The sequence below is a fragment of the Rhinolophus sinicus genome, chromosome 11 (genome assembly GCF_057876585.1).
Source record: "Rhinolophus sinicus isolate RSI-liver-muscle chromosome 11, RSI-T2T, whole genome shotgun sequence".
Taxonomy (NCBI): Eukaryota; Metazoa; Chordata; class Mammalia; order Chiroptera; family Rhinolophidae; genus Rhinolophus; species Rhinolophus sinicus.
Window position 1 is genome coordinate 310,773 of NC_142511.1, and position 23,267 is coordinate 334,039.

Here is a 23,267-nt window from a genome sequence, read left to right on the forward strand (position 1 = left end):
ACTGCAGGTGTGAGAATTCTACCACTGAACCATTAATATTCGTGGTGGCACCTGCTTTGCGGCGCGTCCCTTCACCTCACTGCGGTCTCTGGTTCCATCCACACGGAACCCCGCTGCCTTTTTCAGTGCTAATTTCGAAAATTGCCGTTATGTTTCAAGACGAAACAGTGTTAAGACTTTAAAAGACAGTGATTTAAACTCCTGGTGCGAGGCCACAGCTCTGTTCCACGGTAACAAGCTTCCGGAGCCTTGGGGTTCCGACCAGCCTGTGCAGCCAACCAGGGGGTCCCCTTGGGCCACCGCCCTGGGGCTGGCGGGACCCGCGGACCCTCCTCGGTAGCTACTGGACCAGACTGGCTGATGTTCTTTCTTGATCAGACAGGTGTTTGGGGAAGAAGTCCGCAGGGTGAGTGAGAGCCAGTCTCATGCATTACATCGTGGGCTTTTGGACCCCTGTCACTCACCACTGGTGACGTTAACGTCAACCACGTGGTCCAGGCCCAGCCTTGCTTACTTTTTACGTGTCTCCTGTGAGCCCACGGTCATCCTCATTCCTTCACACACAGTTCCGTCATTTCACTTTGTGTCCTCTGCTCTAAGCACAGTGTCTGACACATTCTAGGTGCTCAAATGATAGCAAAAGGGGGCCTGGTGAGAAGCAGGGAAAGGATAGTCCAAGCTCAACAACCTGCACAAAGATAATTAGCTGGACCGGTGCTTCCCGCAGTCCCGTGCGCGCGGGTCACCTGGGGATGCGCATTCCGGAGCTCTGGAGTCTGCATTTCCATGTGCTCCCAGCTTGTCGCACTACCTCGCACAGTAGTTCTACCTCCATTTTCCTACAAGCAAACCAAGGCTCAGCAAAGTCAAAGGTATTTCCCAAGGCCATAGTCTAGTAACTAACAAAGAGCGCAGTCTGGCAAACTTTTAGTAATGAACCTAAAGGTCCTTCCATCCTCACACTTCCAGACGTCACACATTCAACCTCTTCCCAAAAGGACAAGATTTCTCCATAACCAGCTCCTCCCAACAGAAAGCGGCTTATTTGAGATATTCATGGAAAAGGAGTTCTGGAAACAAGCATCTCCGAGTTACCTTTCCTCTCTGTGAGTCCTCCCCCACCCGCCAACTCCGTCTGTGGCGTTCTCCTGGCCCTTGGCCACTGGGCAAACCTGCTGAATTAGAACGGATGGTGGGTGGTGGCAGTGGCTTGGGGACCGAGGCTTAACAGAGTTGGACAGCACTGCCTGAGCGTTCAGAGACTCAGGCCACGGACAGCAAATTGAGGGACCTGGGTTGAGGCCTTTGCCTTGTGGTCAGGGGAGTCGTGGGTATCTGCCTGCACTAGTGTGTTTGGCACGGAGTAGAAAGAGTTCAATGCATCCTTGTCGGATAAAGCATTGGATAAACAGGCCCTGAGAAGTTGGAGTGTAAAGGGAAGAAAAATGGTTTTCATAGGGGTAGATCTCAACTGCTTCCTGATTTGGGACCAGTCTCCCACCAGTAAGACAAAAAAGAATAGACCCAGTTCCATATTCACAACCTTCGCATGTAGATATGCAGAATACAAACGTAGCGATTGGTTCTTTCTCCACGAATTCAATTCTACTTGGAAAGAAGCAAAAAACACATCTTGTCAGGAGTGGGATTCGAACCCACGCCTCCAGGGGAGACTGCGACCTGAACGCAGCGCCTTAGACCGCTCGGCCATCCTGACACAAGAAACAGGGCTTTTCTCATTTCCTTTTAAGATTGTCACATAGTGTTCTATCACGACGTCAGGTTATAGCTGTGCTGTGTTTATTTAGGGTTTTAAATAAAGTTAGAACTCTCCTTGGACGCCTCCGCCAAGCAGGGACAATGAAGCTGCCTGCAGCCCCTTTCCTGTTCTGTTCTGCCTCATCCTCCTTAACAGTAAAGCCCCGTTTTACTGTTAAGGGGTCTCTGGAGGCGCCGGGCCACGCCGGGTGTACCTCTGTCCGGCCAGTGTCGCTGGGCCCTTTGTCCCAGTCGCCGTTCGGGTCTGACGCCCGGTGGACCCAGTGTTGGGGCGCCGCGCGGCGGGCCGGCCGGCCGGGGGGGAGAGGGCGGGATGCCTCCGTCCCTTCGCGGCGCCGGGGGCACACGGGCAAGTGCCGGGCTTTGCTGGCCTCATGTACGGCGAGCGGCGGCCCCGCGTGTGCGGCGTTGGTGGTATAGTGGTGAGCATAGCTGCCTTCCAAGCAGTTGACCCGGGTTCGATTCCCGGCCAACGCATCCTTTTCCTCCCGCCGGCATCGCGGGCCCAGCGCTCACGCCGCCGCCGCCCGCGCGCTCGGACTCCGGCGCTTTCGTCTTTGCTCTCGTGCCTTTTAAACCCTGAGCTCGGAGCGGCCGCAGTCTGTCCGCGACGCTCGCGGGGCCACCGGTCAGGCACCGCGGTCGCCCAGCGTCCGAGGAAGCGCAGTTTATGCATTGAAATCAACAAATGGAAAATCGTACTCGGACCCGCAGTTCAGCTGCTGGGGACGTTTAATCTCATTAGGAGCAACTCGGGTGAATGACCTCACTTTTTCCGTTGTCAGTGTATGAAATCTAAGCACTGACCACGTTTTTCCCGTGAAAGTAACGTCCCAGCTGAAACGTGCTTTGTGTGAGTGTGACGTCACGCCGCTGTCACACAAGTACGGGGGAAAATCCAGTGTTTCTCTAAGTTACATGTTGAAATAATAGTTTGCATATATGGGGTTAAGTAAGATAACTACGTAAGTTATCACCTTTTTCTGATTACTTTTTAATGTTACTTCTTTTAGAAAATTTAAATTTCTGTAGCGTTCCCATTACGTTCGAGTTGTCGCGCGCCGGTCTAGACGGCGACGGTGCGACCTTGCCAGCAGCCAGCACCTGTCACCGCGTGAAGCGCTGCGGAGCCTCGGAGCAGCTTCCTAGGCGGCGGTTTCGGCGTCGCCAGCGCGGTCGTCCTCGTTAGTATAGTGGTGAGTATCCCCGCCTGTCACGCGGGAGACCGGGGTTCGATTCCCCGACGGGGAGACGCGTGCTCAACCTTTTCCTTCTCCCTCCTTTGGCCCTTATGCTCGAACAAGTTTTCTTACACGACCAGCTTCTCTCCAACCGCGGCTCTCGCGTGAGCGTTCCGCGGTCGGTGGGCGGCCGCTGCGGTGGGTGCGGGTTGACCGGGCTTCTGCGTGACGCGCGTTGTGGGATCGTTAGCGCCGCAGGCGAGCGGCCCGGGACCTGCTCCCCGGCCGGAACCGAGGGTCCGGCCGACCGGGAATGGACAGACTGGACGTCGGTACCGGGGAGGGCGGGGCAGCGCGCCCTGGGCGCACAGAGACGTGGCCGGCCGCGTGGCACAGCCCTGCGTGTTCACCATAGTAAGTTTACTGTGAGTTGCTAGTCGCGCGTGTGCACATGCAGACACGCGTGTGGCCGTAGAGCCGGGTGGTCCCCGAGCCCGCCGGGCGCACTGGCCTTGGCCGCCGGCTCCGCGAGCCTGTCCCGGGGGCAGCGGGTGTGCGGCACCCCCGCCGGTGCCAGCGCGGAGGACGCTGCCGGGCCGGGGCCGCAGCCGCCCGGGTTCCCGCGCCGCCGCCCCCGCCGCCGCGCGGGGACGGAGCGCTGACTTCACTCCTCAGTGAAAGGACTTGGCAGCGGCCCTGCCCACCGCCTGTCTCTGTGGCGCAATCGGTTAGCGCGTTCGGCTGTTAACCGAAAGGTTGGTGGTTCGAGCCCACCCAGGGACGGGGGTGAGCGTTTTGTGCACCGGCGGCCACTGCGGGGCTGCGCTCCGCCGGGAGGAGGGAAACTTTTAGCTGCTCCGAGATGGCGTCTCACCGACCCCGCGCCTGCCTCCTCTTTCGCGGGGGTCTCCGGACTCCTGAAGCCGGTGCTTAGTGGTCCTGCGCGTCCCCAGGGTCACCAAGCTATGGAGCATCGGCCTCCTATGGCCTTACAGGAGGCGCCCTGTCCCCAGCCTGCTGCCTGGGTCACTGCTGGCCTGGCCTGGCCGCCTGTCCTCTGCAAGCAGCTGCAGAGAAGCTCCGAACCCCAGTGGCTCGCAGGCTCCGGACAGTGTCCTCCTGGAAGGCAATGCCCGTCAGCACCGGCCCCAGCCCCCTCCGCGCCCCACTCTTAGACCAAGCGGACTTCTTGCGCCCCTGCTCTGGCGCAGCCTTTCTCCTTTCGATGGCAAACCCCCATCATCCTTGACCACCACCCCCAAATTAAGCTTCTTCTCTGCAGCCCTTTACTCACGCTCTCCTTTACAGGTTTTCTCACTGGAAGCAAAGCCCCCCTCCCCCCCAGGGACCCTGCGTTGTTCCTCTTGATATCTTCAGCACCTGAGCTCAAGCTTGGCACCCACGTTGTGTCCAGGGTGTCCTGGTGCACTGGTCCCTGCCTGGGTCCCACGCAATAGTCACACACTAAGATGGAGTGAGCCTGGCTTGAAACTCACCGTGCCAGCGGGCCCTGCTGCCTCCACACCTGTGCCTCCTCCTACCTGTCCCACCTCCCCAACTACCTGTTCCCACCCCTACTCCACCCCCACACCTGTAAAAGCGCCTGCGCACACGTGTCTCACACTCAAATTAGCAAGCTGACCAATTCATGGGAGTCACCATGAGATGGTTGCTGGTGGCGAGGGGTTCCCACCAGCCCAGACTGACAGCTTCGGACAACGGGAGAAGAGGATTTTGTCATTCAGATTTTATTGCGATAGCTTTTCCACCTTCTGTCTGGGAGTAGCATGCACGATCTTGTAAAATGCTCTACTGGAATCAACAAGCGTTGTTTAAAGTGCCTGAAGCGGAACGGGATAGCTAAGCTTCCTTCCACAAGCAGCAGCTGCTTCTCCTTCCCCACTCCCCTCCCCCTGCCTGCCCAGGGCTTTGAAGGGGTCCCAGTTTCACTCTGCAGGTTGAATACTTTTAGTGTGGCTTTCAACCTGTGTCTGACGAATGACGGGGACCAAGCCACCGACCGCTAATCAGAGAGTGAAGCTGAAAAGCTGGGTGTAGTCCCTGCCCCGCCTCTAGTTCTTACTATCCTGGCCCACGAAAGTGTCCTCACCTGCCCACTCCTTCCTGGCGGTTGTGGCTGGCTCTCACTTGTCCCACTTTCCCAGTGTGGACGTGGAAATCTCTGTCCGCTGAGCTTAATCTGGGACAGCAAAGCCACTCTCTTCCCTGTGGGCACAGAGCTGGTCCTGTGCTTTCTTCTACCCCACCCCCACCCCCCTTGCTGGGACCATTTTCTACTCACACATCAAGAGGGTTCATCATTACATACGTGTAGACCATCCTAATTCTGGCAGGGCTCCCCTGAAAACCTCGATCCTCCATCACCTGTGTGATTTTTCTGTTACCCCCCCTCCATGGCTCACGTTCCAGGGAGCCAGTCCTGGCGGGGTCTCCTCTGGTCTGTCCTGACCCTCCTGCTATTTCTCAGGTTTTGCTGTCGCCCCCAGCCCCCAGTTGTCCCCAGTCAGTCTGAAGGGCGCCCTGCAGCAACAGGCAGGTGCCGACCACCACCAGCTGCCCCTCAACCATTGTTTCTCCTATCAGGTTGGTGAAAAAGAAATTGTGGTTTTGCAATTTTAACCTTTGAAACCATAATTCCTTTTGCACCAACCTAATACCTAGCCAGTTATTGAAGAACAGCGTTCATACATCACGGGTCACCATCTAAGGTCTGTACTGTTGCTTTGCTGGGCTGGATGATTGGCACAGAGACACTGTCTGTGGAGCTCTGAGGCTCCAGTTCCCATGGAGGCTTCACTGTTGGCCCTCGGAGATGGCAGGCCCTTTGTTGGCTTTGTAAGTCACGTAAATGTTGAATTGGTGCACTGTGTACCTGACACTCATGTAACATTACATGCCAACTCTAAAAATACATTTTAAAAACCAGATTGAGCAATAAAAAATGATAAGTTAAAAGAAAAAAATAAAATCACAGGCCCTTTCTTTCTCCTGGAGACGAAGTGAGAACAGAGCCCCAACTCTGAGCTATAGTTTTCCTGCTGCTCCCAGAGGTGCGTGCTAGGCTGATGGGGGTGACCCCAGAGACAGGTTCCCAGACGCAGCATTTACTGCCCCCTTTGTCCTAAGGGTTCTTGCCACATGTGACTTTGTCATTTCTCTTTTTCCTCAGTGAGCTTCGAAGTTCCTTCTGCACAGAGAAGTACAGCCTCGTGTCCACTGCAAACAGTAATCCCATCACCAGGCAGAATGCCATCTGCCACAGTAGCAAGAATGGCGAGACGGCTGGAACTGCCACACCTAAGAGGAGAGGCAGAGGGTGAGGCAATGGCAGTGGCTAAGGCACAGATGAGGAATCCACAGCCAGGCCCCCAGTGGGGAGCCTTTCTGACACCTGCCAAGAGCCAGGCCCTGAGGGTCGTGGGGAGTCGTTGGAAAGCTTCCTCCCGCCGCACCCCATCTCAGCTCTACCAGAGCCCAGCGCAGCTCACCCACCCCTCGGAGACGGCGCACCCTCGTGTCTGGTGGAGGACTGCGAACCAAGCTTGCTGAGCAAGGTAGGCTGTTGGGTTTTTGTGAAATTATGAAAGTTGTCAACATTTAGGTTGATGTGAGAAGTTGTTTCTTAATTCAGAAACTTTATCTTGTGTCTCAAAATTTGACTCATTGTTTTCATCCGTGTTGTTCATTGTCACTAACGAAAACCTGACAAAAAGGGAACCATTGAAATTTGCTACTTATGAGCAGAAAAGTGGTACTGTTTCTTTACCAAGGTTCAGTAACTAAGGACTCGAAAGGGAAAGAGGTGAAATTTGTTGGTTCTCACCCTCTCGGCCCTTGACAGTGTTATTTGCTGTTGTCTGTAAACTGGTAACATTACACAGAGTGGATTTTTAGTGTCAATTTTTTTAACTCTTAATTTTGATGTAATTTCAAACTTTAAAAAAGTTGCCGGAATAGTATAAATAACTCTCATCTATTCTTTACCTAGATTTACTAGTTGTTGCATTTTTCCTCGTGTGCGTCATCATTTGCTCTGTTTCCCTAACCAGCTGAGTGTTTACTTTCAATTTAAATTGTAATGAAATTTTTTATACAAATTCTGGCACTTTTGTTAAAGTCTCAAAACGTGTGTGTCTATCTCGCTGTCTTTCCACATGTGAGCTGCTTACAAGGTGGTTTTGGTGTGGTTACAGGTAGAAGTTTTGTGACAGTAGCAAATCCAGGAGCACCTTGGGGGGTGTCGCTGACCCCGGGGGGTTCACCACAGAAACGAGCTGTCGTCTAGGTGACAAGATTCTATACTGGACGTTGGTGCCTGTCCAGTTGTTTCCTTTCATCGAGTGGTTAAATGGATAGGCTTTGAATCTTTGATGTGACCTTAGGGGCAAATTAATGACCCCCTTTTCTTCCCCTCAGTTGCTTCCCTGTGCATTAGTGTCAGTGTTGCCCATGTCACCACGTTGTTGTGAGGAGACCCTGTGGCAGTGACACGAGGGACCTGGAAAGAGGCACTTGGCACACTGCCCAGCATGCTGCCGGGAGCCCAGGCATGTCAGCTGGTCTTTGTCACAGAACAAGAAATGGAGGCTCAGGGACTAAGTGGCTTAGCAGGGAGAGGTGGGCCAGCGTGGCAGTGATACGCCACCCTGTGGGTGCGGTTTGAGGGGTGAGGAGAGGTGGCGTCTGCTCCTGCTGTCACCGCAGACCCCATGTGAGGGAGCCTGTGGGACAGTCAGGCGTCAGTCCCAGGTGGCAGTGTGACCCAGGTGGCAGTGTGACCCGGGTGGCAGTGTGACGTGGGCCCGCGCCTGCTCACCTTGAACAGTGACGTTCACAGCCTCTGAAGACACATTCTGTTTCCCGATGATCCCCCTGCAGAAGTAGGAGCCGCTGTGTGCGCGCTTCGTGTACTGGATGTGGAATTCGGAATTCTTATGGGAAAACTGCTGGCCTCTGCCGTTCCGGAAATACTGCACCTTCCCCACACGGATGTTCTTCCAGCTGTGGCACCTCAGCTGCAGGGGCTCACCCTCCTGCAATACCCAGCGAGCCGCCTGGAGCACCAGCCAGTCTGCAAGCACAGAGCACAGCCGGGCCCAGCGGTCAGTGCCAGGGGACATGCCCCCCAGGCACTGCTCCTTATTGCGGAAAGCAGAATGGGCCCTGCATGAGGGACTCGAGTGACACCAAGACCCTCTGTCTAGTGGGGAAGAGGGACAGACACATGATGAAGAAGCAGGTTAGAGCACAGGGACCCCTGTCAGGTAGGTGACACGTGGGTCTGCTGAGGCAAGTGACAGGAAGCACAGTATGTTCTAGATCAAACAGTGAAAATGGCATTTGAAAATGATGAGTTGCCCCATTAAAGGAAAGGTAGGCTTCAGACGGCGTAGACGTTGTAGGAACAGATAGGCTCGCAGCCAGTCAGGACTCAGGCCCCTGGGCGGCCACAGCAATGGCTGCAGCTACCGTGAAGGACCCCTCCGTGCTAAGTCAGAGGAGAAAGACAGGCGAGGCCGGTGGCTCTCGGGGGACAGGGATGGTGCTTCCTGGAGGGCGGCACCGCCTCACATCCCTGAGCACAGCCTTCAAGGGAGAAAAGTCTTGTGTCACCAGGAAACTCTTCCCACAACTGTCTCCACACAGAGGACAGGACCTGAAGCATGAAAAACGACATAGCAGACAAATTCTAAAATGACACGAGAAGGATTCATGAGACAGTGTTCAGTTAAAAGGACAGAACGCCCACAGCATGTACGCACAGGAAACAAAAAAGAAGGGACATGCACTTAAATATTAACAGCTTTTCTCTGGTGCTGGAGCTACAGCGTCTTTTACTTTTCTCCCTCTTACTTTCATATATTTTTGAAATTGAACCTGAAAAACAAAACAATAAAACTTACTATCGTTAAAAAATCGACCACCTTATGCTAAACAAATGGGCAGAACATGAAAAATCTGTACGAGGAAAGCCTGCCAAATAAAAGACACCCTTCATTGCTTATTAAGAGAGATTTACCCGAAAGGCCATATGCCTGTGCATCCACTCGTTGTTTGGCAGAGACATGAGCCTTATAAGCATAATGTGACGCTCGTAAGGTCACATGTGTACATACGCAGTCTGCCTGCTTGGGGGACACTCGTCCCAGTGTGTCCTGTGCTGGGCGCGGTGAATGTCCACGTGTACGTTCATTTGACGCATTGTTGTGACTGTACCCCAGTTGTGCAGACTGGGCATCCAGACCAAGGCAGGCCGTCCCTAACCTCAAAGGACGTGTAGGGTGGACTCAGAAATCAGCACAGCGCAATGGCAAGGGCACCACAGACTGAGAGCCAAGCTGCAGGGTATGGAACCGAGACCTTCTGCCAGAAGAACGCAAAGCAGAGGAAAGCCCGAGAAGACGGAGGCACCTCCATTTAATACCTGCTCATTGACTGGAACTCCGAAGCCGGTTTCTAGAGCCAAGTTCAAGGCAAACACATCATTCCCAGACTTGATTTTTCTACTGAATTACCTGGTGGTGGCCCCCCAGTTTTATTTGGTTTGAGTGGCATCTCTCACTAGCTGCATATCAGACGTCCATTCCTCCTCGTAGCTCTGTGGTGTGAGGCCCGTGTCCGCTAAGGGGCACAGCCGGATGCAAAGGAATCCCAGGAATTAGCTTCCGAGGCCTGAGTCCATGGGTGTCTGTCGCAGTCCCATGTCCCTTAGGCCTGCTGCTTCTCCAGCTTGTCCCGCCTGTGTCCCTCCCACAATGGGGCAGCTGTGGAGTCGTGTCAGGCTTAGAAGATGACACTGTGGGTTCCAGGCACGTGGGACACCAGGAAAGATTCCCACCTCCAAACACCCTCCTACCTGCCTCTGGCACCTGGATTCTGTTAACAACACAAAGACTTCCCTTCCATGATGAATGTGTGGGCTGCACGTGTAGATACCTCTAATAGGAGGGAGATCACGTTGCTGCCGTGTAAGTCTGAGTGTGGCATGATAGGAGTGAGAGGCAGGTATGACGCATCAGGGGTGGTGGGGGCAGCTTAGGGCTCTGTGTGTTGAGAGTGGGAAGGAGACTGTGGTCCTAAGAACAGACTCGTTCATCTATGCAGTAAGTACTATTGAGCCTCAAGGTCATGCCCTGACCTTCAGACACCACCGCCGTGTTGGCTGTATTCTCTGAACGTTGCTCCTGGAACCGGGCACGGCTGCAGGTCTGTGCCTATTACGTGCCAGGTTTGACAGGGGCCACGGCCCACTGTGGCGAGGACTACAATGCAGAAATAACCCAGGGGGACCACAGAACGTCTCGTCTTCATTCTAAGCCCCTGCTCATCCTCTCTGGCCCCTCCCACCTCTCTCCTGGCCTCTCGTCTCACGCTCGTCCCCTTCGCCCACTCACCAGCGTGGACCTTGAGCTGCACGGGGTCACTGAGTGTGAAGGAGGCTGTCTGGCAGCTGTAGTTGCCACTGTCCTTCACTCGGGCGTCCGCGATGACATAGGTGGAGCTCTGGCCTGGGAGGGGTTTCCCGTTGTGAAGCCACCGTGTGGAGTTGTCCTCCTTGGGGTAGGCCCCCCGGCACTGCAGTGTCACATTGTCCTTCTCGAGCAACCTGTCCCACTTGGGGTCCAGGGACACCACGGCCTTTGGGAGGTCTGCTGAGGAGACGGGAATGTGGGTGAGGCAGGGGACGCGCAGGGAGGCTCAGAGCCAGAGCCAGCCACTGCGAAGCCACCGTTGATGACGTGGCCTTGGTCTGTCCCTCGAATTTGGAGCAGCCCCGCTTGCAGGCAATCGGCCCCGTTTTTGGCCTCTCTTTATCTTGAGGCAAATGGACCAGAGAAGCCCAGGGCCGAGCCCCGTGTTGTGGCCTTGGCCCCGCTAACCCCCCACCAGCAGCTTTTCACACGACAGACAGACGTTTGCCACGCATGGGCTATTATGCTCTCACGTGCTTCCCTCAGCCAGTCCAACACTACAAGGCAAACTCACCAGCTCTCGTGTCAGCTGAAGCTGCAAGAAAAAAGAGTGAAACATGTCCTGAGCAGAAGCAGAGTGTGTATTGAGCTGCGCCCCCACCCAGGCCACCCATGACCCCAGCAACCGAGATGCAGAGAACGGGCAGCTGCCCCCGCCTGCACGCCGGCCCCACTGTCGCCTGAATCCGTGTTTGCAACACCCTCCTCTTACGCCTTGCTCCCTGTTAAACGCCTAAATCGAGGCTGCAAATTAAATTTCCACAAACCATATCCTAGAAACAACCTCAGCCCAAGTCTCCTGGAAAGGTATAGATGAGCAGTCTCAGAGGGAGCCCTGGAGTGTCACAGTGGAAGAGACAGACCTTGGGGCTCCGTTAGTTCGTACTCTTCAGCCTGCACAATGGGAAGCTGAGAGCCAGAGGAGTGATGTAATGCAGCCTCATAGGCCCTGTTAGCCCTGACGGTGCCCTGATCCCAGGCAGCCTTCTCCTCATCTCTAGGCCCCAAATGGGTTTTAGTATCTAAATCTAGGGCTATAGACACAGTGAGGGGTCCCTCGCCGGCCTGGAAGGGTCTGTGCTGAGCCGGGCATCCTAGCTTCCCCTCCATCGCGACTCTGACTTACTGAGAAGTAGCAGGGCCACGGGCGGCAGCAGCCGGCACATGCTGGGTGTGACAGTGGACAAGTCACCACGGACGTCTGGATCCCTAAAGTGGCCTTGCTGGACTGAGAGAGGAAGTGATCCGCTTTCCCCTACACCCAGCCTGCTGTTTACCAAGTTCCTTTTCCGGAGCTTCATTGATTCCTGGGTCTGAAAGGGCGGGAGATGGGGGAAGAGCCTGGGGCACACGCTGAGGTGGGTGTGGCCTTTTGCCAGGGCAGGTCTGCACCAAGCAGCTGGGGGTGTGTCAGGGGCACACTCAGAGGTCTCAGGGCTGTGCCCCAGGTCCTGGGTTGGGGGCCACCCAGCGCTAAGAAGGGGACAGCAGGACCTTGTGGACGGCACTCGCGAGGGAGGGCGTTTCCCCTCAGACCTGCTCACTCCTGCCTGGCCCTGACCCGCGCCCACGCAGCCAGCCTGTCCACAGGCAGTGAGCAGTCACTACATCCTCACCCACTGGACGTGGCCCTCACCCCAGAATGAGCTCCACCAACATTTTCTTTCAAAATTCAAAACGCATAGAGAATACAGTCAATAATGTTGCAGCAACTATGTGTGGTGCCAGGTGGGGACTAGACTAATTGGGGGACCACTGCATAAATCATTTAAATTCTGATCACTGTACTGTACACCTGAAACTGGTGTAAAGTCACATTGAATGTTACCTGTAACTGAAAATAAAATCAAAATGCATAAGCCCCTGGGGCCTGCAGTCCACAGGAGCTTCTAAGTTCTTAGTGTGAATTTGATCAAGAGATTCACACCCTCTGTTAAAAGAAACTGCCAGCAGTGGGAGAGAAGTGGGCCGTGGGAAAGGTGGGAAGGAACCAGAGAAGGTGTTGGGCGGTGGCCTGGAAGTGGCAAGACTGTAGCCTCTGCTCTGTGCCCTGGGCCCCCAGCCGGGACGTAGACATGTACCCCTCGCCCCAGTCAAGGCCTGAGACAGAATCACACAGCTCTGCTGGGCAGGCCCACGTTCCCAGTGGGTTTCTGGACTCCGGGGGCAGGTCTCATTGGCAGATGCCCAGGAGGGGGGCAGCAGGCAGATGTGGACGAGGGCAGGGCTGGCACAGGGCTGCTGACACGGCAGGCCAGACAGCTGTGGCTCCTCACGTTTCCATTTTGGTTTGGCTGCTGTCAGAGTTCGCCGACCTTCCTCTGTTCCTATCCTTCTGCCCCCACACATCTGGCAGCCGCCCTTCACCCACAGGCCCTCAGACAAGGTGTCGGATTAACACGGACCAGACTGGCATCTATCAGACATGCGTTTGGCCCCGAAAGCAGAAAGAGCCTCCCAGGGCCACCTCGGGCTTCTGAGGTGGGAGGGGCTCCCCCTAGGCTCTTGTTCGTCGTCTTGGTCTCTTGAGTGCCTTTCTGCCACGTGACTGACCTGGCGGCAAGGCTGGCACAAAGGTTTCCTTCTTGGAGGTTTAATTTCTTCTCTGACTCATCTTTGACGGTGGCCGTCAATGGGGGAGGACGGCTGAGCGGGGAGGACAGAGCCACTGAGGACTGTTCTCACTGAACGGTCCTCGCATTGGGTGTTGCTGGGCTTGGAAGGCTTACTTTTGCAGTGAAGGGTAAAATTTGCAAGGAGGAAGAGGCTTTTGGGCTGTCTTGCCCTGGAGTGTTTCCTATCTGGGATCCCCAACCTCCCTTCCCTTCCCTTCCCTGCGCTGCCCTGCCCTGCCCTGCAGCATTGGAGTGGCATGCATGGCACGCGGGTCTGCCATTACCCAGGGCCAGCGTTGTCGTCCCCTGGGACTTATAGTTTCTTAGGGGGCTGCCAGAGGAGTGTCGTGACACTGTGTGCACCAAGAGGGCAGGGGTTAGTTCTGTGTGGGCGGGAGTCCACGTGGACATGAGAACTCTTTAGTTACATCACAGAGAAAATTGTGTGTTCATCAGGGAGGTTTTGAGGGATACGGGCATTGCAGGCAAATGAAGCGGCATGAGCAATGATTTGGGGTGTCTGTGAGCTGGGCATCGTCCCCCAAGATTAGTGAGTGCCTTGTGGGGAAGCACAGTGCCTGAAAGGTTAAGAGGGCTGCATTTCAGCTGAGTCTGGCATGGGAGCCCAGCCCCTCCACTTATCCCTTCCAGGCCTCAGTTTCTGCATCTGTGAAATGGGGCCGACAGTGACATGCTAACCCTGGGGAGTTGTTGTGAGGCTCAAATGAGAGGCCCATTGATCCCTATTGGAAGTGCCGTGTGGGTGGTTGGGGCCTCCCCGGTTTTGTGAATCAAGTCGGGACACTGTCCCCTGACCTCCTGCAGGCCCTGGCCCCTGCCGATTCTCACCATGTCTGGACTGGGAGGTCCCTGAGGGCAGGCAGTGGGCTTCCTGGTCCCCGCCGTGTCCGGGCTTCAGCACAGAGTGGGACGCACTAAGCCCTGGGATGAACATGAAGGATTTTGCACGTCATGTGAAGGACAGTGACAGGCCAGCAGCGAACGTTGTGTGAAATGTAAAACAGATCATCAAGGTTTTAGGCCAGGGAATGACATGGTCAGCTTTACATTGTATTAAAATTTTTCTGATTCCGGCCAAGCAATAGGTTGCATGGAGGGGAGAGAGACTGAAGGTGGAGGGGAAGTTGTTTCCACCATCCAGCCAACAGATTCTTGGGTAAAGAGCTGGAAATGCTAAGGAGAGGCGTGAGGAAGGGGGATCGGGCAGGCCTGGGGAGACCCGCTGGCCGTGAGGCTGCTGGGAAGGAGGGTCTGAGTGACGCTAAGCCTTCTGACTTGGGTGACCAGGACGATGGTCCATTTTGTGGACACAGAGGGAGGAAGAAGCGCCAGCTTTGGTGGGGAGACAATGAGCTCAGCTGTGGCGCAACTGATGGGACGTGGTTGGGGTGATTTCAGGTGCACATGTGGCCCTGGGACTCAGCAGACAGGTCTGGACAAAAGACAAGAGTTAGGAGGAGCCGACATGGTTGATGTTTTAAACTCTTGATAAAAGCCTGAGGCCCTCTCCCTAGAAAATCATGCAAATCATACACCATTTCCCCGCTGCCTTAAGAAGCTCCCTGTGAAGCCCCCCAGAATCTTAGTTAAGATAAAATATGGATGAGATGCCTCTGAGTATAAGAGTGTCAAGTGAGAAAAAAGGGGAACAGTGAGGGAAAGGGAGGGGAAGGGAGAGGACCAGTGACAGAAACTTGGCACAGAGCAGCTTTGACAGATGTGTCCAAACAAAGACTTGCTGACAGAGCATCTTGGGAGGAGGGACCAAGGAGGAGAGAACAAGGAAGTGCAGAAGTCACTTGACGGGGCTGCAGGACAGTCAGGGAGGCTATCCCGGAACTCGGCGGCCCCTTTGCCAGAGCTCGTCCAGGCTGGGGTGAGGGTCAGCAGCGCGATAACTTGTGTTTGGAGGCTGAGGGGAGATAACAGAGTGTTTAGTGAACTGCTACTCCTTTTAAGAATCTGTCACGAGGACAGTGAGCCTTTGTCGTCCCCCCCCCCCCCGCCCCCATCTCGTCGTCCCTGTGAGTCCTGGGAATAGAAAGTGGTGCTGCTCACTCCTACAGAAACCTCAGGCCCACACCCATTCCCACCTGGGCTGGTGTTATGTAAATGGCGTGTCCCCGCCATGTATGTGCTGCTGTCCTAACCCCCAGGGCCACGGAATGTGACTGTATTTGGACACACGGCCTTTGAAGGCTGATTAAGCCAAGATGTGGACAGACATTAAGGTGACCCTAAGCCAGTATGACTGGGGCCTTATTGGACGAGGAGGTTAGGAAAGGAAACTGCCAGAATCAAAGAACAGGGAGGGAAAGGCTGAGAGCGAGACACTGAGACATCAAATGGGGGCAGGAGGTAGGGAAGAGCCATGGGGGGGGGACTGGGAGACACACAGGTCCTGGCAAAGTGAAAACCACTGAGTGCTCAGGTGGGCAGATGATACTGAGTCCCAGACACAGATGGAGCCACGTCCCCAGAGGCACGGAGACAGACACACCTGAGACGTAAAGGCAGCCACGGCGATGACAGAGCCGGTCCAGAAGCAGGAAGAGGTGGATAGACGCAAGGGACAAAAACCACAGGGGCTTGAAATCGATTCTGTGTGTGGCCCTAAGCCCCAGCCTGTTCCCTTTGGCTGGAGTCACTAAAATAATACAGGCTGTTGACATAGAGGAGCTTTCCAGAAGCTCGGTGCTATCTGCTGGCCGACTTCCAAATGCCCTGCCCTGTTATCTTACAACAGGACACACTGAGACCCACCCTCCCCCTGCCCCCCTCAAAAAAATCTGAAATTGTAAAGTTTCAAAACAGCAGTGTTGGTGATGTGTCGTGAGAAAAATAGTGTTCGAGGGGGAAGGAAATCCAGGTTTTGGTTTCAGTCTGACAGTTGCTCTCTGTGAAGCCACTGCTCTTCCCTAAACACGTTTCCTCATCTGTAAGGGAGGTGACAGGGCTACATCGTGTCCACCTCGTTCAGTGTCACACGCTCTATACCTCTGAATGCTGGCTTTCAGTGGAAATTTCCAGGCATTGCCGAACCGAGTAGCTTTTGTCTTCTACAAATCCCAGTGAAGGCCATTGCGTGACTTCTGGGAGCTAAAGGAACTTTCTAGCAGAGCTGGCACATGCATACCTCTAAGATTTCGTTACTTATAAAAACTGCACTCATGCTTTCAGTCACGCGTGAACTCCTCAGACCCTCTGAGGAAGGTAAAAGGCAGCGGCACAGAGAGGCCTGAAGAGTTTTGAGAAGGAAATGGAAAGACTGTTTTTTTTGTTTTTTGCGGGGGCCGTCCCTTTCGGGAGCACCCGTGGGGGTCTGCACAGAGCCCAGAACTGGAATTAGATTCGGTCCTCGTCTCTTCTCCAAGGTTTTGTTGTTGCTGTTGCTTAAACAATTTTTGTTTGAAAAGACACACATGATCGATAATCTGTTCCTGCTGTTAAATAAGTGAAGAGATTCAGAAATAAATAAAATAAAAGTGAAAGGGACATGAAATGACGTTCCTCCCCAACGTGCAGCCCCTCCTCCGGGGTAACCGTGGAGAAGTGTCTTGTGTGGCCCAGAGCCTTGCCTACACGCCCATGTTCACGGGAGCACCTATCTCCCTATACAATGTGTAGCTTGCTCATTTTTTGTTGTCTATGTTTATATATTATATGACTTTTCAGCAACTTGAGTTTTTACAAGAATTCCATATACACATAGGCACACAAATGCACACACCACTCAAAAAATTTATTTGTTCTAAATAGAGAAAAAGTGCTAAGAATTCTTTGGAGGAAAGTGTGAGAAGGAAGGGCCAGTGTCACTGTTTTGTCTTTCTTGCCCCTTAGAAAACTCAGGCCATTATCAGCCCTGGGGCAGGGACCTTCTGCTGGGAGGTGGCTTCCATGCAGCCTTTGCCTCCGTCCTCGCTGATGGGGCCTGATTCTGTTCAGACATTGGGTGGCCATGAGCTCCCGGGACGGCAGGCCTCCTCCCAGCTCTGGGGAGACTTCGGTTAGTCTGTCAGTGGTTCTCCAATTTGAGCTGCCAGAATCACCTGGAAGGCTTGTTAGACATGGTTTGGAGGTGCCAGCGGACGCTCGTGCTGCTGGCCCAAGGACCACACTTTGAGGACCCGTTTGCTTGTTGGGACTGACTTGGGACTGAGCAGTGATACCATTTTGGACAGTCTGCTGCAGGGGTTCTGGGGCCCAGCAAGTGACGAATTCTCTGCCAGTGTTTGGACATAATGTTTAAGGATGTGATGCTCAGAGCTACTGCAGCCGTCTTCCTCCGTGAGGGAAGTGGCTGACACGCTAATGACCAGAAGGCAGAGAGAGGGAAGAATCCGGTTTCTGATGACATCGCTGACTTACAGATTGCCCAGCCTGGAACCGCAACTTGACAGATGAGATAATGAAAGACTTCTTCTTATCCAAGCCATCTGAGTGGCATTTTCTGGCACTTGCTGCAGAAAGTCACCTAACTGATACATACATCTCTCTCTGGGTGCCCAGGAGACTCCAGCTGATGTGGCCACAGGGCAATCTCCCTAAAGCCAGATTTTGGACGTTTTTAGGTTCATTCTAATTTTCATTATTTTCAGTAGTGCTACAAAGGTCAGAGTATTTAAAAAAAATACATTTTGGCATATTTCCCAAGGCCATTTTCCCAGAAGTGAAATTACAATGCCATAAGTATGTACATTTCTAAGCTTTTGATAGTATTTCCACGTTTCTTTCCAAAAGAATTGTTTGAATTCACTCTCCATCCTGAAGTCTGTGAGCATCCATTTGTCACACTCTCAGTCCAGGTAACCGAGTAGAGGAGAAACTGGGTCTCGCGTTTCAATTTGCATTTCTTTGATTACTACTGTGTCGGAGGATTTCCAGGTACTTGTTCACTGGTTGCGTTTCCTCTTTTGTATTCCCATCAGGTGGAGAGTGCAGTGTCTGCACACTTAGTGTTTGTTTAACCAGATGTTTCTGGATGTCTTTGTAGATATCCTGGCCCTTGCCTATTTGTCAGGACTCTACATTTTTTCTCATTAATTTCTCGTATGATAAAAACACCTCTTTTGGGGGGTAACTTACAAAAAATTTGTTTTTCCAGTTTGCAGTTTGCATTGGTTTGATTTTAGTTTTGTATTATTCAGAAATGTCAAAGCTTGATGAGGACCTTTTCCCCCCAAAGCTTAGAAATCTTTCTTCCTTCAGAGAATTTGACACTCGGTTCTGTTATGTTCTGGGCTTTCTGTGGCGGGTTCTCACGGCTCCCTCGGTGATCCTTCTGACTAGTTTCTGCATTCAGACGTGCTGTCTGCCCACCAGTTTCCTGTTATGTGAACAACACATCATGCTAAATTTTCCGTCTTAACAGTTTTTAAGTGTAGTCAGTAGTAAGAAGTCTGTTCACACTGCTGGGTAGGACTCAGATCTCCAGAGTGTCTTCCTCTTGCAAAACTGGAGCTCTGCACCCCTCAACACTGCCCCCCAGCCCCACTCCCTGCCCCTGGCAACCACCAAGTGCCTTCTGCTTCCGCGAGTTTGACACTTGAGACACTTGCTGCGGGTGCAGTCATGCACTTTTGTCCTCTCGTGACTGGCTTATTTTGCTCAGTGTGAGCCTTTGGGGTTCACAGGGGCCTGGGAGAGGAGCTCCTCTTTGTTAAGGCTGCGTAGTCCACTGTGTGCGTCCATGACCCGTTCCTTACCCAGTCAGCGGGTGATGGACACTTGGGTTGTTTCCAAACCTCTGCTGCTGTGAACATGGGGGTATGACATCCCTTTGAAACCCAGCTTGGTGTTCTTTCATGAAGGCGATGGTGGTGGGGTAGAGACGTTAGCAAAGGACACTGGGAACACCGGGTGTGGGCTATGAAAGGGACGAAGGCGACCGTGAGGACCGCAGGTTTCTGGCTCAGGGGGTGCGGTGCGCCCCTGAGGGGGGCCGTGGGATGGGAAGAAGTTTAGCGGGGAGAAGTGACAAGTCCAGGTTTTCTGAGTGTGAGGTGCCCGTGGGACCTACCAGGGGAGTGGTCAGGGTCAAGGTCTGGGCTGGAGCTGGGGACACGGACTGGGCCTGACTTGTGCCCTAGGAAACTGACCGGATGTCGTAGGACTGGCCCCTTTACTCGCCTTCAGGTACATCTGCCGACAGTCTGGAACCGCTCAGCGCCTCCTTTACAACCTTCAAAGTCCTTGTCAAATGGGACGCTGCCCCAGGGGCTTCGGCCTCCGCAGAAGCAGTTTCCGGAGCTGTCCCGCGTTTGTCCTAGGATGGGTCCCCGGCCTCAGTGCCGGGCGACCCCGCACGGGCACCTAGAGGGCAGGGCATGCGAGGGGGCGGCTGCGAGCTGCGCAGCCTGCGCGCTGGGGTCTGACTCCCGGGTTCTACGCGCATGTCACTGCCAAGGGCCCGAAGCCCGTGCACCGGAGTGAAGCAGGTCTCAGCGGCCGCACGCCGCGCACGGAGGTCGAGAGTCACTCCGGCGGACCTTTCGGCCAGAGTGACCCCCGCCGGCCGGCGCTGCTTGCGCTGAACAGCTCAGACCTTCCGTTTCCTTGGACAGACAGTGAGATGCGCGCTCCGCTTTGTTTCAACAGAGGGCGGTAGAGAGCCGCAGACAGCGCGCGTTGGTTTCCAAGCCCGAGAAACCAAAACCAGTGTCTACAACGGTAGCCCAACGCCAAGGTACCAGACACGTCCCCTTCACGCTCATGAACGCGACAGGTCTCTGTGGCCGCAGGGCAGCCCCGGGATCACGACTCAGATTCCCGCGCGTCCTGCACAAGAGCTGAGCGGTGTGCAGTTGATGGAAGGCCTGACAGGGAAGGAGTTTGGTCTTGAAGGACGAGTTTGAGTTCAAGACGCTCTGTTTGCAGACATCAGCGTGGCGAACACACAGCATCCGGGGGAACAGCAAGAGATGTGGTCCGGGGAGCATAGGATAGGGTGGGCACGGCCGTGATATACACTCCGGATGTCCAGATGCTACACGACATCCTGAGGGGCGTACGTGTCACCTTGAGGGACTGAAGAGCGTGCTGAAGGCACTGGCAGTGGCTGAAGGATTCTGAGCAGGGCAGTGATCCCACCTGGCATGCAAGTCTGGGTTTTGGGTTTTGTTTTTAATTGAGGTGTAGTTTGATATTGCCAATCTTTTTAATTTTAGCTATCAGGTAGGTGTTGTAGGGGAGGAAAAATGTTCCCTTTTCGGTTCTGTGGCTGCTGTAATTATTGAATTGACGTAGACAGATTAACAGGAAAAAAACAAATTGAACATTGTACATACTCATGTCCCACAGAGACGTCAGACTCAAAGACGTGACCAGAGAGGGGAGCTTTTAGACCTTTCAGACAAAGAAACGATGAATTTGTGAAGCATTGACGAGACAGAGGGGTTTGGGCTGAGGGTGGATTGATGGTGAAGAATTAAGGTGGTTTGTTTACACAGCCTTCGTGGCCTGAAATTACCCATCAGTGTTTATCAGGACGTCTGCCTTCCTCCTGGCACAGGGAGATTTATCTTCTGCTTCCAGAGAAGAGGGTGAGGTGGGGGAAGTCAGAGTGACCTTTCTGCTTCTGCCATTTTCTCCAAACTCCTTTAGTTTAAAATAGTCAACACGCCACGGTGCCATATTTTGGGACAGTGTGTCCTGAATGTTTTTAGTGACCAGTGATAACTCATTGTTTCTAACTTGCATTTCCTTGATAAATAATGAAGTTGAGTGTCGTTCCTTGTGCTTATTTGGTCATTTAGATATCCTCTCTTGTGCAGTGTCTGTTTACATCTTTTGGTCATTTTTTAATTGGGTTGTCTGTCTTATTGACTTGTCGGTGTTCTTTATGTATTTTAGATACGAATCCTTTGTTGGCTTTGTATTTTTCCCCTCAAGATTGTTTTGGCTATTTGGCTATTTGACTACTTGTTCTTTTTCTAGTTCCTTGAGGTGTAGAGTTAGGATGTTTATTTGAGATGTTTCTAATTTTTCAATATATGCATTTATTGCTATAAATTTTCCTCTCAGAACTGCTTGTGCTGCATCCCATAGGTTTGATATGATGTATTTCCATTTTCATTTATTTCAAGATAATTTTTTAATTTTCCTTTTGCCTCATTGGTTGTTCAGAAGTATGTTGTTTAGTCTCCACATATATGTAGATTTTCCAGCTTTCCTCAGTTGTTGATTTCTAGTTTAAGACCACTGTGGTCAGAAAAGATAGTTGGTATGATTTCAATCTTCTTAAATGTTCTAAGGTTTGTTCTATGTCCTGTCATGTGATCTATCCTGGAGAATGTTCTGTGGGCCCTGGAGAAGAATGTAAATTCTGCTGCTGTTGGATAAAATGTTCTATATGTGTTTGTTCAGCCCATTCAATCTAGGTTATAGGTCAATTCCAAGCTTTCATTGTTGACTTTTGGTCTGGATGACCTGTCCATTGCTACCAATGGGGTATTAAAGTACATACTATTATTACGTTACTGTTGATTTCTTCCTTTAGATCCATTAGTATTTGCTTAATATATTTCAGTGCTCTGATGTTGAGTGTGTATGTATTTACAATTATTGTATTTTCTTGATGGATTGACCCTTTTATTGCTATATAATGACCTTCTTTGTGTCTTGTTACCATTTTTCGCTTGAAGTCTATTATTTTCTGATATAAGTATGGTGACACCCACTTTCCTTTGGTCTCCACTTGCTTGGAATATTCTCTCCCATCCCTTCACTTCGAGCCTATGCGAATCTTGAGAGCTGAAATGAGTCTCCCGTAGGTAGCATAGAGTTGGGTCTTGTTTTTTATAATCCGTCCAGCCACTCTGTGCCTTTTGATTGGTAAATTCAATTCATTTATATTTAGAGTGATTACTGATGTGTAGAGACTTACTACTGTCATCTTATTATTTGCCTTCTGGTTGCTGTGTGTCTCCAGTGTTACCTTTCCCTTTTGGGTCTGTCTAAAATGATGTGTTTCAGAAGTGGCTAAGGGTTGGGCCCCAGTTATGACTATGAAGCAGGAGCCATGCTGTGGTGGGGAGCTCTGCTAGACCTTCTTTCCACTAGTTCAGTTTGAAATCTCCCCTTGGACTAAGCTCTCACCGGTGCATGATACTGGTGTTTCTCTTCTTGAGTCTGTGTTGTTTGGAATACAAACATGGTTTTAATTTGATGACTGTCCTAGCTCTTTGGGGTGCACACTCGCCTTTCTTAGCTCCTGTGTTCTTCAGTGTTTTCTCACAGTTGTGTTATGAGGGCTTGGAACTCAGGCCTCCCTTGTCGCTAACTTGCAGGTGTGTCTGAAATCAAAGCCCTATCGATTACTTTGTCTTTATCATCAACATTCATGTTTTCTGACACACTTTTCCTCAAGTTTGAATCCCAGTCCCGGTTGCACAGCTCTTTTCTGCTTTGCTAATACAAGTGGAACATAGGGTGTGTGTGTGCTGTTGTCACATCTGTCCCCTGCATCTCTCCACTTGCTTGGAGAAGATGCACCCATCTTCTCCATGACAGTGAGAGCTCCTCTGGGCAGACTTCTGTCTCTTCTGTTTCCTCATCGCTCCTCCACCCACGCCCATCCCCTTTAGCAGCATAGAGTTATACAGGGTCAGAGCTCTGAGTGGTGACTGAGTCGCTCAGTCTCTGGCCGCCCCCGTCGCCTTGTGCAAGTTCTCCCTTGCCCAGCATTGGGTGCCCTGCAGCCTCAGTATCAATTTCCTCCAGCGCTTCCACAAAACTTAGCTTCACTTCTGCAATTCTGCCAAGGCCCAGATTTGCTCCAGTCTGCTCCCCTACTCTGCACCCATGCCAGAGGCATCTTCTTCTGGGGCCTCCACCGAGGTTGGCGGCCGCAGTGCTAAGCTGGGACTCCCACTGTCTTCTGTACAGAAGAACTTTTCCTGTTTCTAGACGGACAAACTGAGGCCCCATTGAGCTCCTCAACCAGTCACAGCGCTATCTTTCCTATTTGTGACTTTACTCAACTGCAATGGTCAGAGGTCTCCTTTATGGACTTGCCTGTCCTTTTAGGGTCTGTTTTGTCCAGCAATCTACCAGTCAATGTACAAGAGGAATGCCTGGTGGGAACTTGGTGTTGACAAGATTTGTTCCACGCTGCGTCTGGGCCCACACTTCCGTCTGTCTCTGACTCCTGGCCCTCCAGTGTTTCTCTGGACACCTGA

At 52.7% G+C, this 23,267-nt stretch overlaps 1 protein-coding gene and 4 non-coding genes across 6 annotated transcripts; 3 read left to right on the plus strand and 2 right to left on the minus strand.

Moving 5' to 3' along the window:
• Positions 1-1,634: 1,634 nt before the first annotated feature.
• On the minus strand, positions 1,635-1,717 carry TRNAL-CAG (transfer RNA leucine (anticodon CAG)). The gene has a single exon. It is a non-coding gene; the product is annotated as a tRNA-Leu (tRNA).
• A 467-nt stretch (positions 1,718-2,184) lies between these two features.
• TRNAG-UCC (transfer RNA glycine (anticodon UCC)) lies at positions 2,185-2,256 on the plus strand. Its single transcript has one exon. It is a non-coding gene; the product is annotated as a tRNA-Gly (tRNA).
• A 702-nt stretch (positions 2,257-2,958) lies between these two features.
• On the plus strand, positions 2,959-3,030 carry TRNAD-GUC (transfer RNA aspartic acid (anticodon GUC)). Its single transcript has one exon. It is a non-coding gene; the product is annotated as a tRNA-Asp (tRNA).
• Positions 3,031-3,669: 639 nt separating this feature from the next.
• TRNAN-GUU (transfer RNA asparagine (anticodon GUU)) lies at positions 3,670-3,743 on the plus strand. The gene has a single exon. It is a non-coding gene; the product is annotated as a tRNA-Asn (tRNA).
• A 941-nt stretch (positions 3,744-4,684) lies between these two features.
• LOC109435242 (low affinity immunoglobulin gamma Fc region receptor III-A) lies at positions 4,685-11,729 on the minus strand. 2 transcript variants are annotated; one of them, XM_019712986.3, is made up of 5 exons: positions 11,580-11,729; positions 10,968-10,988; positions 10,376-10,633; positions 7,798-8,052; positions 4,685-6,278 (listed from the first exon to the last, which is right to left on the minus strand). In XM_019712986.3, exons 1-5 carry the CDS (start codon positions 11,617-11,619, stop codon positions 6,103-6,105), a joined length of 750 nt encoding a protein of 249 aa, XP_019568545.2. In that variant the 5' UTR covers positions 11,620-11,729; the 3' UTR covers positions 4,685-6,102. The 2 variants fall into 2 exon arrangements, with proteins under 2 accessions (XP_019568545.2, XP_074178496.1); XM_074322395.2 differs by having other exon boundaries at positions 10,376-10,630; positions 11,580-11,728.
• Between the last annotated feature and the right edge of the window lie 11,538 nt (positions 11,730-23,267).

Bases quoted from the DNA above. Each gene is read 5' to 3' on its own strand.
- LOC109435242 (XM_019712986.3), bottom strand. From the start codon at position 11,619: ATGTGCCGGCTGCTGCCGCCCGTGGCCCTGCTACTTCTCA. The intron at 10,989-11,579 runs GTAAGTCAGAGT...TTTTTCTTGCAG, and splicing joins CGTGGCCCTGCTACTTCTCA to CTTCAGCTGACACGAGAGCT. The intron at 10,634-10,967 runs GTGAGTTTGCCT...CCGTCTCCTCAG, and splicing joins TTCAGCTGACACGAGAGCTG to CAGACCTCCCAAAGGCCGTG.